Source organism: Podarcis tiliguerta, assembly GCF_965153285.1.
Source record: "Podarcis tiliguerta genome assembly, chromosome: 7".
Classification (NCBI taxonomy): Eukaryota; Metazoa; Chordata; class Lepidosauria; order Squamata; family Lacertidae; genus Podarcis; species Podarcis tiliguerta.
The window spans coordinates 74,660,029-74,673,112 of NC_139540.1; the positions used below are offsets into that span (position 1 = coordinate 74,660,029).

Genomic DNA, 13,084 nt, shown 5'->3' on the forward strand with positions numbered 1-13,084 from the left:
TGTAGTAATAAATATATTTATTTAAGCAAGTGGAGGGTTCTAGATTTGTTTTGAAGTTTGCAAAGTCACAGAAGACATCAAATCAACACAACTCCCGGAGCTTGCTTACAATACTCGACAACTCATTTTGATATTACGGTTTTGCGCAACGCATATATACACAAACTATAAAGAGAAATTTGCTCTACAACACGGAACGAATTTAGCCTCTGCTACCAAAAGCACACAGTGCTTAATATGATCTATTCTTAGGAAGATTAAACAACACTGATGTAAAGATCACAAGTGATTTACAAACCATTCTTCAAAGAAATGAATCAATATGAAATCTGTTCAGTATTACAAAGCCAGAGGCTTAACATTTTCACCAAAAATGCAAGTTGAAAATGTTTAAGTACATTTTGAGAGGAATAAGGTACTGCAGTGATTACTTTGAGAAAGTCGCAATTACTCTTTCTAAAAAAGAATACCTAGGCTCTGTATATGTTGTGACTCCATATGACTGCAAGGAGTGCAAAAAGGGGCATTGATTGGATAATTCAGCAGTATGAGAATCTCAGCTTTTTCAAAGGAATAATAATAAAGAGTAGGTTACTAATTTTTATGGCTATGAATGTATGTTTGAAAGTTTGCAGGTGAGATTTCGGCAGTCACCGGGGCAGTTTAATAAGATTTCCATTGGCTAGCGATATGGCAGCAGTGCCTTGAGCAACTCTTTGGCTTTCTCAATGGCAGGCAAAACCAGAAAAAAGCATACAGTACAGTGCAAATCACAGAACTATGCAAATTTACTTAGGTGGCAGGAATTTTCTTGGCACGGAATGTGGAACGTATGCACAGCTCTGATGTTGGCCGAATGCAATGCTCTGAATTCTGCCATAGGATATTCTAAGGCATCCTATTCAAAACTAATACAACATAACCATCCTGGCAGTAATGACCTATCAAATCCCATGGCATTCTGGGTCAGCTATAGGCAGTGGAAGTGATGTGCTTGAGCAGAGTTAACACAAATAGCTCTTCCCAGCATGTTTATTGTCAGATGGCAACCCAACATCTGTCTGCCATATTTTTGTGAGCCAATGTAATTGTTGCATCTGGACCATTTCACACAGAATGAACTGTGTAAATGTGGAAAATACATGTGCAAACAACTTTGGTTGGTAAGGAGACAAGATTGAAAGTATAGTCAATGGTACCCCCCTCCTTTTATTTTTTACAATGGGATGTATAACAAGGTCCTTTAACTGCAAAGCAAGTAAGTGGCTTTGAAGAATACTGTGATGTTTCTGAAGGACTTGATATAATATTGCTTTTGGCAATCCCAATGCAGGGCCTTATTTCTGTTAAATAAACAGGACTGGCCACACTGGAGACTGTATAGTTATCAATCGATACTGGTTGATATAAGTAAAACTGAGCTGTCCATAGATCACAGCCTCAGAGCACCCATTTACATTACCAACTTAATACCGGCTTTATAGCAATGCCACTATATGATTTCCCTGCAAATTTTAAGTGGGCGATATTGTTGAGAATTATGTGTCAAATTCCCAGTTCCCTCACAGAGCTAGTTCCCTGGGGAAAAGGAATGGCTATTAGTTTACAAGTCTATGTGATACACCCAATGTGATTTGATCTTGAAAAGCACACAAAACCAATATTGTGTGAACTGACCCGCACATCCAATTTGTGACATTACCAAAGATGTTTATCAATAGGCATATGCTGCTGGTGGGACCTTGAGAGTGGAACAGATGGGCTTATAACATGTTACCCTCACAACTTGTGAGATAGCTTAAGCTGAGAAATGGCCTAGATCATAGTTTTAAGCCTGGCATTAGAGTCACTCTTAAAAAAAAAGTTTGGATATTTTATGGTTCTTCGGCAGGGGGATCCGATGGCAGACAGTTCTGACAGCATCCCCAGAAATTAGATTTACATCCTGATAATAGGGATGTGATAGTGACGGTCATCTTCAGTCAGCAGAAAGACTTCTGGCCAGTCCCTCTGATACACGTCTGTGTAGCTTTCTTGGGAAACGGCTGAATTAAACTTGCACAACCTGTAAACGGTTATCTTGACTTCAAGAGAATATCCAAGGAGAAACAGTTCAACCTGTTAAGCAGAAAAGAATGAGAATTACACACTAGCAAACCATAATAAATTAAGTTTGTCGAGGGTGACATTTATCTGGAGTCATGTCAGCAATTAAAAGATGTAACTCAGACATTTAAAGGCAGTGAAGAAAAGTACCATATAAAAACAAGTGGGAACCCATGAATAGAAGTTTTATGATAAGTGATCCCAAGCCTATTCTTTTGTTTGTTCTATTTGTGACATGTAGGATGGCATTCTATATCTGGAATATCTACTAAAACTCATGAAACTGACTGATAGACCTCTGGAAATTTAAATCTGATGTGAGAAAAAACGTGTATGTGAATAAGCATTGTGAGAAGGTTTGGTGAGATTCCATTAGGGTTGTAAATGGGTGTTTTATTGAAGTAGCTTTAACTGTCTCTGGACTTCATTTAAAAATGCTGCTATATTCTTTTATTTCCTTGCAAGGGATGATTTAAACTGTTAATTTATGGTTTTCTAACTCTCTTGTTAGCTTCTGTAAGCTTTCCTGCGGAAAAGATGGAGATATATGTTTCAAATAACTAACAAGAGTAGAATTCAATTTCTTAAGAAAGAAAATGAGCTCCTTCATTTTAGAAAACAGTTACTAATCCAGGTGCCAAATAAGATAGGCTTGAAAGTGCATGGGGGATGTCTTGTGAAATCTCAGATAAAATAAATATGGCCAAATAAGGTTTTCACTGCTCAGGAGATGAAGCTTCAGGGCCCATGTATTTATTGTCCCTTCCTTGTGACTAGTAGAGATAGAAGAAACAGAAGCACAATTCAGGTTGCCTCTTGAAGAAAAAAAATCTGTTGTTTTTTTTTTTTACTGCACACAGCTTGCCCTATCATTTGTTTTCTTGATGTAGACAAAGATGCATTAACCTCATGAACCCATCCAAGTACTGCCATATTTGAAGCTGTTCATGAATGCTACAGAATCATTGGATTTAGTTTTTCCAGCTCATATTTACCTGATCGAGGCCTCTTCTCTCCCCTATGGCGTTCAGATGATTCATCATGTAGCTCAAAGGGTCCAAGGAGGTATCGCGTACAAAAAGCTGGTTAAAAAAACTTGGGAGGCACTCTTGCTTGTTGCTCAAGCATTCGTAGGCTTCTATTACTTGGTAGAGCATGATGAATTTTATGGCCTCGTACAGTTTGTGCTCCAAACTTTTGTCAGCAAAAAGGGCATTGCACAAGTTCCCTCTTTCATATGGGTCTTTAATACTACTGACTTCCATCCACTATAATGCACAGAACAACAAAAAGCAGAAGAGGTGGGGGCAAAAAGTTAGCTTGAGGAATAAACCAGTTAAACAGCAAGTAGCAGTTTTATTTTTAGCTGAAGTATTTAATATTGTATATACTAACAGCAAACTCAAGTTCTCTGAATTCTGGTCCAAAATGGCACCAAGAGTAGGAATAAGACACCAGCAAGCTGAGTAAAGCCCAAGGACAGCAGAATACCAAAACAAGAACATACAGTGGTACCTCGGGTTAAGTACTTAATTTGTTCCAGAGGTCTGTACTTAACCTGGAACTGTTCTTAACCTGAAGCACCACTTTAGCTAATGGGGCCTCCTGCTGCCGCTGCGCTGCGGGAGCACAATTTCTGTTCTCATCCTGAAGCAAAGTTCTTAACCTGAAGCACTATTTCTGGGTTAGTGGAGTCTGTAACTGAAGCGTATGTAACCTGAGGTACCACTGTACTATTAAGGTGGCAAAAAAGTAAATAAATCCCAAAATGGCCCAGTGAGGACTGAGCCTGCTCGGTGGTCATGGAATGCCAACTGGCTGTGGAAGTAAAGAAAAGAAAATTGTGGGGTGAAGGAATGAAATGAAATACTGTGGAAGAGATGTGCAGGAACACTGTAAATATTTTGTCCCTTGCAAGATTTTGTTACAGGTCCCACTTGCACACAGATAATGGTGATTCACAGGTGTAAAAGGTAGCTTGAAACACCTGTGGTTCAGCCACTCAGCTCTCAGCCATTCACTGCTCTGAGTAGTTGTCCTTAAAGGTGGGTTATCAAGCTTTAAAAACAAACGGTACCCTTTGAGACAAGCCTTTATTTGATGCACTTAATCTCCCGCTTTTTAAAACCACATCGGTTCAATAAATTTGTACATCACTGAAAACTCAATGCGGTGCCTTTTTGAGATACTATGGTTGTGTAAAAAAGGTGTGAACGTTTTCTTCAGTAACTGTGAAGTGATAAGAATAACTCCACTCCCCATCCCATCAAAAAGTGTATTTTAATTCTATTTTGCAGGCCTGTAATATTAAATGTGAGGGACGCGGGTGGCGCTGTGGGTTAAACCACAGAGCCTAGGACTTGCCGATCAGAAGGTCAGCGGTTCGAATCCCCGTGATGGGGTGATCTCCCGTTGCTCGGTCCCTGCTCCTGCCAACCTAGCAGTTCGAAAGCACATCAAAGTGCAAGTAGATAAATAGGTACCGCTCCGGCGGGAAGGTAAACGGCGTTTCTGTGCACTGCTCTGGTTCGCCAGAAGCGGCTTAGTCCTGCTGGCCACATGACCCAGAAGCTGTACGCCGACTCCCTCAGCCAATAAAGCGAGATGAGCGCTGCAACCCCAGAGTCTGCCACGACCTTTAATATTAAATGTACCTTCTCCAATTAAGATTACTCTCACTAATTAGTTGACTAGAGCTTCTGTTAACTGATCTACAGATTAAACTAATTGAATGTTCTGCCTCCTTGCACCTCAATTGTCTCCTTCCCATTTCGTCAGTGGTAGGACATCTGCTTTGTATGATGATCCCAGGTTCAATCCCAATCACCTCCAGTTCGCGCTTAGAGAAAACCCTGTTTGATATCCTGGATAGCTGCTGCCAGTCAGTGTAAACAATACTGGGTGGGTTTCATAGACCAATGGGCTGATATGGCAGCTTGCTATGTAAGGTTGTGGCCCTAATATTTCATCCATAGCACAGCGATAGTTTATAGTGACAAAGGGCAACCCACCCATCCTGCTAATACCTTCCCACTCACCTGGCTTCTCAACGTTTCAATACATCTACGCAATTTCCCCAATGTATTGGAGCCCGTGTACTGTTCTGATCCAAAACTATATTGCTGGATCCAGTTGCAGCCTTGCGAATAAAGAAGTTTCTCTGGGAGCTGAAATAGAAGAGAACATAACGAGTGGAGGAGTTCAGTGGGAATTTTAGGATTTCGGTCTGAATGAAAGCATGGTGCATTGGGTACAGTGTCGGATTGGGACCTGGGAGACCCGGGGTTGAAATCCCAACTCGGGAATAATGCTCACTAGTTGATTTCAGCCTGACCTACCTCACAGGATTGTTGTGAGGATAAAACAGAAAGGGGAAGAACTATGTAGACTACATTAATAATAATAATAATAATAATAATATATGTATACACACACACACACACACACACACAGTGGTACCTCGGGTTACATACGCTTCAGGTTACATATGCTTCAGGTTAGACTCTGCTAACCCAGAAATAATACCTTGGGTTAAGAACTTTGCTTCAGGATGAAAACAGAAATTATGTGGCGGCGGCGTGGCAGCAGCAGGAGGCCCCATTAGCTAAAGTGGTGCTTCAGGTTAAGAACAGTTTCAGGTTAAGAACGGACCTCCGGAACAAATTAAGTACTTAAGCCGAGGTACCACTGTGTGTGTGTCCATCTGACTGGGTTTCCCCAGCCACTATGGGCGGCTCTCAACAGAATATTATAAACACAATAAAACACCATACATTAAAAACTTCCCTTAACAGGGCTGCCTTCAAATGTCTTCTAAAAGTCAGATAGTTGTTTATTTCCTGGACATTTGATGGGATGGCGTTCCACAGGGCGGGCGCCACTACCGAGTTCTCTGTAACCTCACTTCTCACAGTGAGGGAACCACCAGAAGGCCCTCGGAGTAAGACCTTAGCATACAGGCTGAATGACGGGGGTTGAGATGCTCCTTCAGGTATACTTGAGCTGAGGCCATTTAGGGCTTAGAAGGTCAGCACCAACACTTTGAATTGTGCTTGGAAATGTACTAATATACTAGAAAATCATTCACTTTGCATATAATCATTTGTTTCAGGACGTACCTTTAGGACATCTGTTGTCTTTGTCCACGATGGAAGAGGAATACCTTGGCTGAAAATCTGGAACAACACGGCTCTCAGCACACAGTAGTTATCTCCCCTGACCTGCCGTACATATTTCACATGGTGTCTCCAAAACAACTCTTCATAGGCCTTAAAAGAAAAAGAGAGAAAATACCAAATTAACATGGAATGGTATTTCATGAATTTTGGATGGGGACAAATGATTGGCTGGAGCAGTTGATTGAGGACCATTCTAAAGGAGAACACCACAAGCAGCTCTACCACAAGGTAAGGTCAGGGGCTAAATTTTGGGTATCAGCAAGAGCAGCCGAATGGGTGGCAGTCAGAGCTGACCAGCTAAAGGAGCTGGGCATGTTTAGCCTGGAGAAGAGGAGGTTAAGGGGTAATATGATAGCCATGTTCAAATATATAAAAGGATGTCACATAGAGGAGGGAGAAAGGTTGTTTTCTGCTGCTCCAGAGAAGCAGACACGGAGCAATGAATCCAAACTACAAGAAAGAAGATTCCACCTAAACATTAGGAAGAACTTCCTGACAGTAAGAGCTGTTTGACAGTGGAATTTGCTGCCAAGGAGTGTGGTGGAGTCTCCTCCTTTGGAGGTCTTTAAGCAGAGGCTTGACAACCATATGTCAGGAGTGCTCTGGTGGTGTTTCCTGCTTGGCAGGGGGTTGGACTCGATGGCCCTTGTGGTCTCTTCCAACTCTATGATTCTATGATTCTATGACCACTGGAATGCAACCCACGGGGAGAAATTCCTCCAATTCAATTCTCAATTAAGCAAATGGGAGCTGCGCAGCAGCACAGTTGTTATCTCACACAAGACCACCGCATTTTCGGTGAATCTTGTGAAGGAGAGCTTCCCAATGGATTGTGCACCATGTTAATTAGTGGGGACGGGGGGGGGGGGGGAAAGCACACCTTATCAAATTTTCTAATACCTGAATGGCCAAGATTCCAGACACTGAGAACATTTCATTTTCCTTCTCCTGTGTTCTGTCTCCTTCACTGCAATGCGATATATGGGAACTAACCATTAGACAGCCGTGTTCACCTCGGGGATACCAATTATTCAGGGACTGAACAAAGTACAGTGGTCCCTTGGTACTCAAACTTAATCTGTTCTGGAAGTCTGTTCCAAAACCAAAGCATTCCAAAACCAAGGCACGCTTTCCCATAGAAAGTAATGCAAAACGGATTAATCTGTTCCAGACTTTCTTAAAAAAACCCTAAAGTAGCAATTTAATATGAATTTTACTATCTAATGAGACCATTGATCCATAAAATGAAAGCAATAATCAATGTACTGTACTATAAAATAAATAAGACAGTATTGTAGGTGATAAAAAAATTATTATTTTTCCTTTCTTGCACTGATGATAGTCATTGTTTGGATGGGGGGCTTTTATCCATTTCCGCAGTCACACAATCAAATCAGTAGCTGAACTGGGTTCCACACAGTCACAAAAACAAATTAACCAAAAAAGTTTCCAAAACAAAAATGCAAAATAAATAGTAAAAACAAAAGTGCCAAACTTAATCTGTTCCGGAAGTCTGCTTGACTTCTGAAAAGTTTGAAAACCAAGGCACAGTTTCTGATTGGTGCAGGCGCCCCAAAAACAATAGCCGACAGCCGCACTGGATGTTCAGCTTCCCCAAAACATTCGAAAACCGGAACACTTACTTCTGGGTTTTCGGTGTTTGAGAACCAAGGTACCACTGTAGCACCTTGAAGCCTAATTTTAATATATCCTAGCCTTGGGCAACAAACCTCTTTACGTGCTACAGGTGAAGCAGGCAGGCAGGCAGCAAGCAAGGCAAGGCCATAAACCAGTAGAAAGCTAGCTAGTAACAACAACAGCAAAAATCACATGTTTTGGAAGCTTTTAAAGTTGGAGTTCTGCTTTATTTATTATAAACCTATGCACTACTAGATGAAGCATCCCTTTTTTTGAGGTGGAGACCTTGTCATGGATAGTACATTACGATCTATTTTGCGCCTTTGCTCCCCTTTGAAAATGGCTGTAAGGAATGAAGTGGAATTACGTTGCGAAGGGATGTGCTCGATGTTATTGCTTAATCTATGCGTTCAAGGGAGACACTGTAGTGCAGCTTGCATCTTTCATGCAGTGAGCCAGTGTGGTGTAGTGGTTAAGAGCGGTAGCCTCGTAATCTGGGGAACCAGGTTCGCGTCTCCGCTCCTCCACCTGCAGCTGCTGGGTGACCTTGGGTCAGTCACACTTCTCTGAAGTCTCTCAGCCCCACTCACCTCACAAAGTGTTTGTTGTGGGGGAGGAAGGGAAAGGAGAATGTTAGCCGCTTTGAGACTCCTTAAAGGGAGTGAAAGGCGGGATATCAAATCCAAACTCTTCTTCTCTTCTTCTTCTTTGAAAGTCTGTTGATGTGGGAGAGGGCTGAGCTGGATTTTGAACTTTGGTTTCGTAGGAGAACAAGCTGCAACAAGTTGTATGTTTGCACAGTCTTTGCTCCCCTCTCCTCCTCTGCATCTGAGGGGGGAGGACTGAAAGCGTCACCTTTTGACCAAATCCCAGTTTCTAGTTATGTGGGAACCTGTGATTTAGTCTACCTGGTTCATTAACAAATCTGAAACCAGTATGACCCTGGTTCCTTTGAACTAAGCACGGTTTCTCAAATGTGGATGTAACAGAACGCCATCTTTTATTCAAAAGTGGAAGGTTTAGATCCCCTCCTCCAAGCAAGGGGTGCAGGCATGAGTCAACTTGTTCTTTTAAAACTAAGCCATTGATTACAATTGCATCGAACCACACTCACTGTGTCCTGAATTTGCATGCCAACTTTGGGATATTTCAAATTTCAAGGCAGATACTGCATTGCAGTATATTACCCCAAGGATCGCCTCCCCACATATGAACTGATCCAGACCCAGCGATCATAATCTGAGGCCCTTCTTTGTGTGCCTCTTCCATGAGAAGTCTGTAGGGTGGCAACATGAGACTGGGCCTTTTCTGTGGCGGCTCCCCTCTTGTGGAATGAGCTCCCCAAGGAGGCTCATCTGGCATCTTTGTTACATATCTTAAGGCACCAGGTGAAAACATTTCCTCTTTTCCCAGAGCTTTGGCTAATTAAACAACCTGTGGCCTTTTAAACTGGGGGGTGTTGCTTCATTTCTTATTAAGTTACATATTTTTGTGTCTTTACACTGTAAATTGCCTTGCCATCCTCGAATGAAAGGCCGGTATATACGGAAAACTTAATAAACAGATGATAATTTCCTCCCTGCTTTGAAAATGGCACAGGGGTCGGTCATGCTGAAATTGTAATTTGCAACAGGGAATTGTGTTCTGTATGCAGGTGCCCAAACTCATCTTGATATCTCGGGCATTTAGCAGAGATTGTGTTAAAAATATACAAAACCGAAGGCCAAACAAGCCAGCTGAACTTTGCTCAGCCATCCATGCAGTGTGTCCATTTCCGTATTAGTAGCTCACCCCTCTCATTCTTAGTCTTACCTTTCTCATGTGTTTGGCCTGCTCTGTTTCTTCTTTCCATTCTTTTGCACAGTAGCCAAGCAAATCAGCTTCAGCCAAAACACCTTGGTTATCTAAGTATAAACGCAGGTATCAGTTAATAAAATGAATCTGTTTAAGATTATATGAATTTCCCCCCCAAAAAAGAACATTTACACAGTACTGCATATATTACTTGTGAATTTTCTCTGCAGGTATCTGCTCCACCTGAAAGCCAAACAGCAAGAACAGTAATCAGAAAGTCTGCATCAAGTAAGCAATGTTTAATAATCATTAATAATAATAATAATAATAATAATAATTTATACTGTTGGAAGCTGGTGAGCAGGAGGTTTGTAAATGACCGAAGGAAGCACTTCATTGTGTAACACAAAAACAAATATACCGGTAGTTCGCTACCACAAGATATGGTAAATGGCCACTAGCTTAGATGGCCCTTCAGAAAGGATTAGGAAAAATTAAAGCGCTATAAAGAAGTATTTGCCCTGATGGCAAAATGGAGTCTCCATGTGGAATTTCCTGCTACTGCTATTCAGGCTGCCCAATGCTTTCTATTTCAAATGTCCAGGCTGTGAGGACCATTGTTTATATACCCAAAATGGCAGCACTGGCTCACTAGAGGTTGAGGTAGGGGGAATTTTGATATTTGCAGAAGTACTGTACTTTTCCATGTATAAGACTAGGTTTTTTTCTTTAAAAATTACGCTAAAAGGTGAAGGTCGTCTTATACGTGGGTAGTGCATAGGGTAGACATTTGATTGGTTGCTGTTGTGGCTGTCAGCGGCTATTGGGTGTGTTATTGGTTGATGCGTCAATGGCTAGTGTTGATTTGCTGACGCTGTGGCAATTGGGCAGGCGATTGACAGCTTCTTCCAGCGAGGGGACAGACGAGAGGCAGATTTTGCGCCACATGCGGGTGAGCGTAAAAAAAATTCAACAACTCTGTGCCCTCTCCCCCCACTTTCTTAAATTTTAGTCCTCCAAAACAGGGGGCGTCTTATACATGGGGGGGGGGTCTAATACACAGAAAACTACGGTATTTAAAAAATGGAGGGAAAGCTGAGAGCGAAATCATATGGAGCAGAGTAGCTGGACTGCTGAACAGCATCAATCCACACTACAATGTTGGTCCATCTTGTACCTCTGAATACCAAACCTTGGAAACTGGCAGAGATACCTGGTTCCCTGCTCTTAGACTAGAAGGACTCATGATCTGTTTTAGCAAGGCTATTACTTGGTTCTAATGCTGGGCTGGAAAAACCTACTTATGCAGCCCTCCGCGTCATCTGAATCTCTGGACACTGCACACCCAACTTCTAGCTTTCCAGACTGCTCCAATTGGTAATTGTCTCCTCTTTCTGTGTGTGTGTGTGTGTGTGTGTTTGTATGTGCATGTAGGGGACAGCTGAACTGCATGGGGTTGTCTAGATCAGGGATGTCCAACTTCCAAGAGACTGCAATCTGCTCCCGCTAAAAAAACAACAGGCAGTGATCGACCCATTGTATTGACCAAAGTTGTTGAGCTTTTGGGGGGGGGGTGAGCTGGGGTCTTTTTTTGCAGGGTGGTGTGTGCAATCAATAAAGATCATGCGATTGACCACAATCGATCAGGGACGCCCCACGATCGACCGGTAGATCGCGATCAACCTGTTGGACATCCCTGGTCTAAATAATACTTGGGTCCCTTCCAACTCTACAATTCCATGGTTCTATGCATGTGCACACAGGAGAGAAAAGGGATGGGTTGGGATGACACAGAGGAAAACTATGCAATCCTGCAAACTCTGCCCACCATAATATCTGGCTGCACTGACCATTCATTGTGCTTTCCCTCCCACCCATTGACTTTAACCATGGAGCATTGGCACTTCAGAGGAAGAATTACTCCATCAAACCTACCATTTTAGCAAATGAGCAATATATGTATAGAGTTGCCTGCAATACCACAGAGCAGTAGCAAGAAGAGTCATGGTTAATGCAAACTGTCCCTTTACAGCTTGCAACATGTAGGGGTGATTGACAGCTCTGATCTAAGAGGGTACATCATTCTATCCTAAAAACAGAAAAAAAAGAATTATTAACCTTCATTGTTTTTATATATTGACAAAGTAATTCTTCTAAAATGTAAGGTTTATTAATTTCTCAGCACTACAGTGGTACCTTGTTAATAATAATAATAATTAATAATAATAATTTATTATTTGTACCCCGCCCATCTGGCTGGGTTTCCCCAGCCACTCTGGGCGGCTTCCAACAAAGATGAAAAATACACTAAAATGTCACATATTAAAAACTTCCCTGAACAGGGCTGCCTTGTTTTGAGTCCGGGATCTGTTCTGGAACCCCGGACGCTCGACAAAGCGCTGCTCTGCGCACACGTGTGGAGCAATTTAGCGCTTCTGCACATGCGTGAGCAGCAAACCTGGAAGTAACCCATTCCAGTACTTCCAGGTTTGCCACGGACGTTAGCCGAAATGACGGTCAACGCGGCGGACATTCGCTGAGGTATTACTGTATTATCAATGCGACAATACAACCATTTCAGAGTCCCCTACCGTACAACAGCATACCCTCACTTCTTCCTAGAAGGCACACAGCAATGGACCCCCGTGCCCCGACCCACCATATTAATGACACATTCGTAACTAATGAAACATCAGGCAGTCAGGAAAACAGAAGCAGTATTTACAGATCAGGGACCCTGTTCAGATTTTCCCAGTCCCCTTTTTAAAAAGAAAAAAAAATGGTGCAAAGGAAATCTTTCAATTTACTGTTGGCAGTTCGTGCCATTTTGTAAACAAAAAGTGGGGGAAAAATAAGCCTGTACTTGCAACTGAGAAGTCACAAAACTGAAATAAGTCAACCAGCCAAAAGACTGACCACAAGGTTGAGAAACGGGTTGCAACAGGGCAAGGTGGTGCGCGATTGGAGGGTGGTGGACTCTTCTTTCTTGGAGGTTTTAAAGCAGTGGTTGGATGGCCATCCGTTACGGATCCTTTAGTGGAGATTCCTGTATTTGCAGGGGGTTGCACTTAGATGACCTTTGGGTTCCCCTCCAATCCTACAGTTCTGATTCTGTGAACCATTGCGCATGAAGGTAGCAAACCTAGTGTCGGCCTCTTTTGGGGAAAGGACTTCCTTAGCTCTGCTTTTCTCAGATCTCACATTTTAGGTCTCCCCATGACCACCATCAGGCATTTCAGCTAAAAGGTCAAATTGGAGACAGTTGCTAGTGTGGAATGTTTAAAAAAGGCTGTGAGAAGCTAGTTTGGTTGCTTGCCCTGCCTCCCATCACTTCCAGGTAACTCAAAATCAGAAATGAAGCTCATAAT

General features: G+C 42.3%; 1 protein-coding gene and 1 long non-coding RNA gene across 5 annotated transcripts in view; one reads left to right on the forward strand and one right to left on the reverse strand.

Moving 5' to 3' along the window:
• The window catches only part of OTULINL (OTU deubiquitinase with linear linkage specificity like), a 27,096-nt gene continuing 14,012 nt past the window's right edge, over nucleotides 1-13,084 (reverse strand). For 3 of the 4 annotated variants that reach the window (XM_083449607.1, XM_083449606.1, XM_083449608.1), the window contains exons 2-8: nucleotides 11,652-11,805; nucleotides 9,928-9,959; nucleotides 9,735-9,826; nucleotides 6,225-6,374; nucleotides 5,145-5,273; nucleotides 3,102-3,374; nucleotides 1-2,118 (exon numbers count right to left, since the gene is read on the reverse strand). In XM_083449607.1, coding sequence (XP_083305733.1) covers nucleotides 1,939-2,118; nucleotides 3,102-3,374; nucleotides 5,145-5,273; nucleotides 6,225-6,374; nucleotides 9,735-9,826; nucleotides 9,928-9,959; nucleotides 11,652-11,758 — 963 coding nt within the window. In that variant the 5' untranslated portion in view covers nucleotides 11,759-11,805 and the 3' untranslated portion in view covers nucleotides 1-1,938. Of the gene's footprint in view, nucleotides 2,119-3,101; nucleotides 3,375-5,144; nucleotides 5,274-6,224; nucleotides 6,375-9,734; nucleotides 9,827-9,927; nucleotides 9,960-11,651; nucleotides 11,913-12,064; nucleotides 12,392-13,084 lie in introns of those variants that run through there. The other variant, XM_083449609.1, reaches the window with a different exon arrangement.
• The window catches only part of LOC310681686, a 22,602-nt gene continuing 15,897 nt past the window's right edge, over nucleotides 6,380-13,084 (forward strand). The window contains exons 1-2 of the long non-coding RNA XR_014513511.1: nucleotides 6,380-6,512; nucleotides 9,947-10,004. This is a non-coding gene — a long non-coding RNA (uncharacterized lncRNA). The remainder of the gene's footprint in view (nucleotides 6,513-9,946; nucleotides 10,005-13,084) is intronic.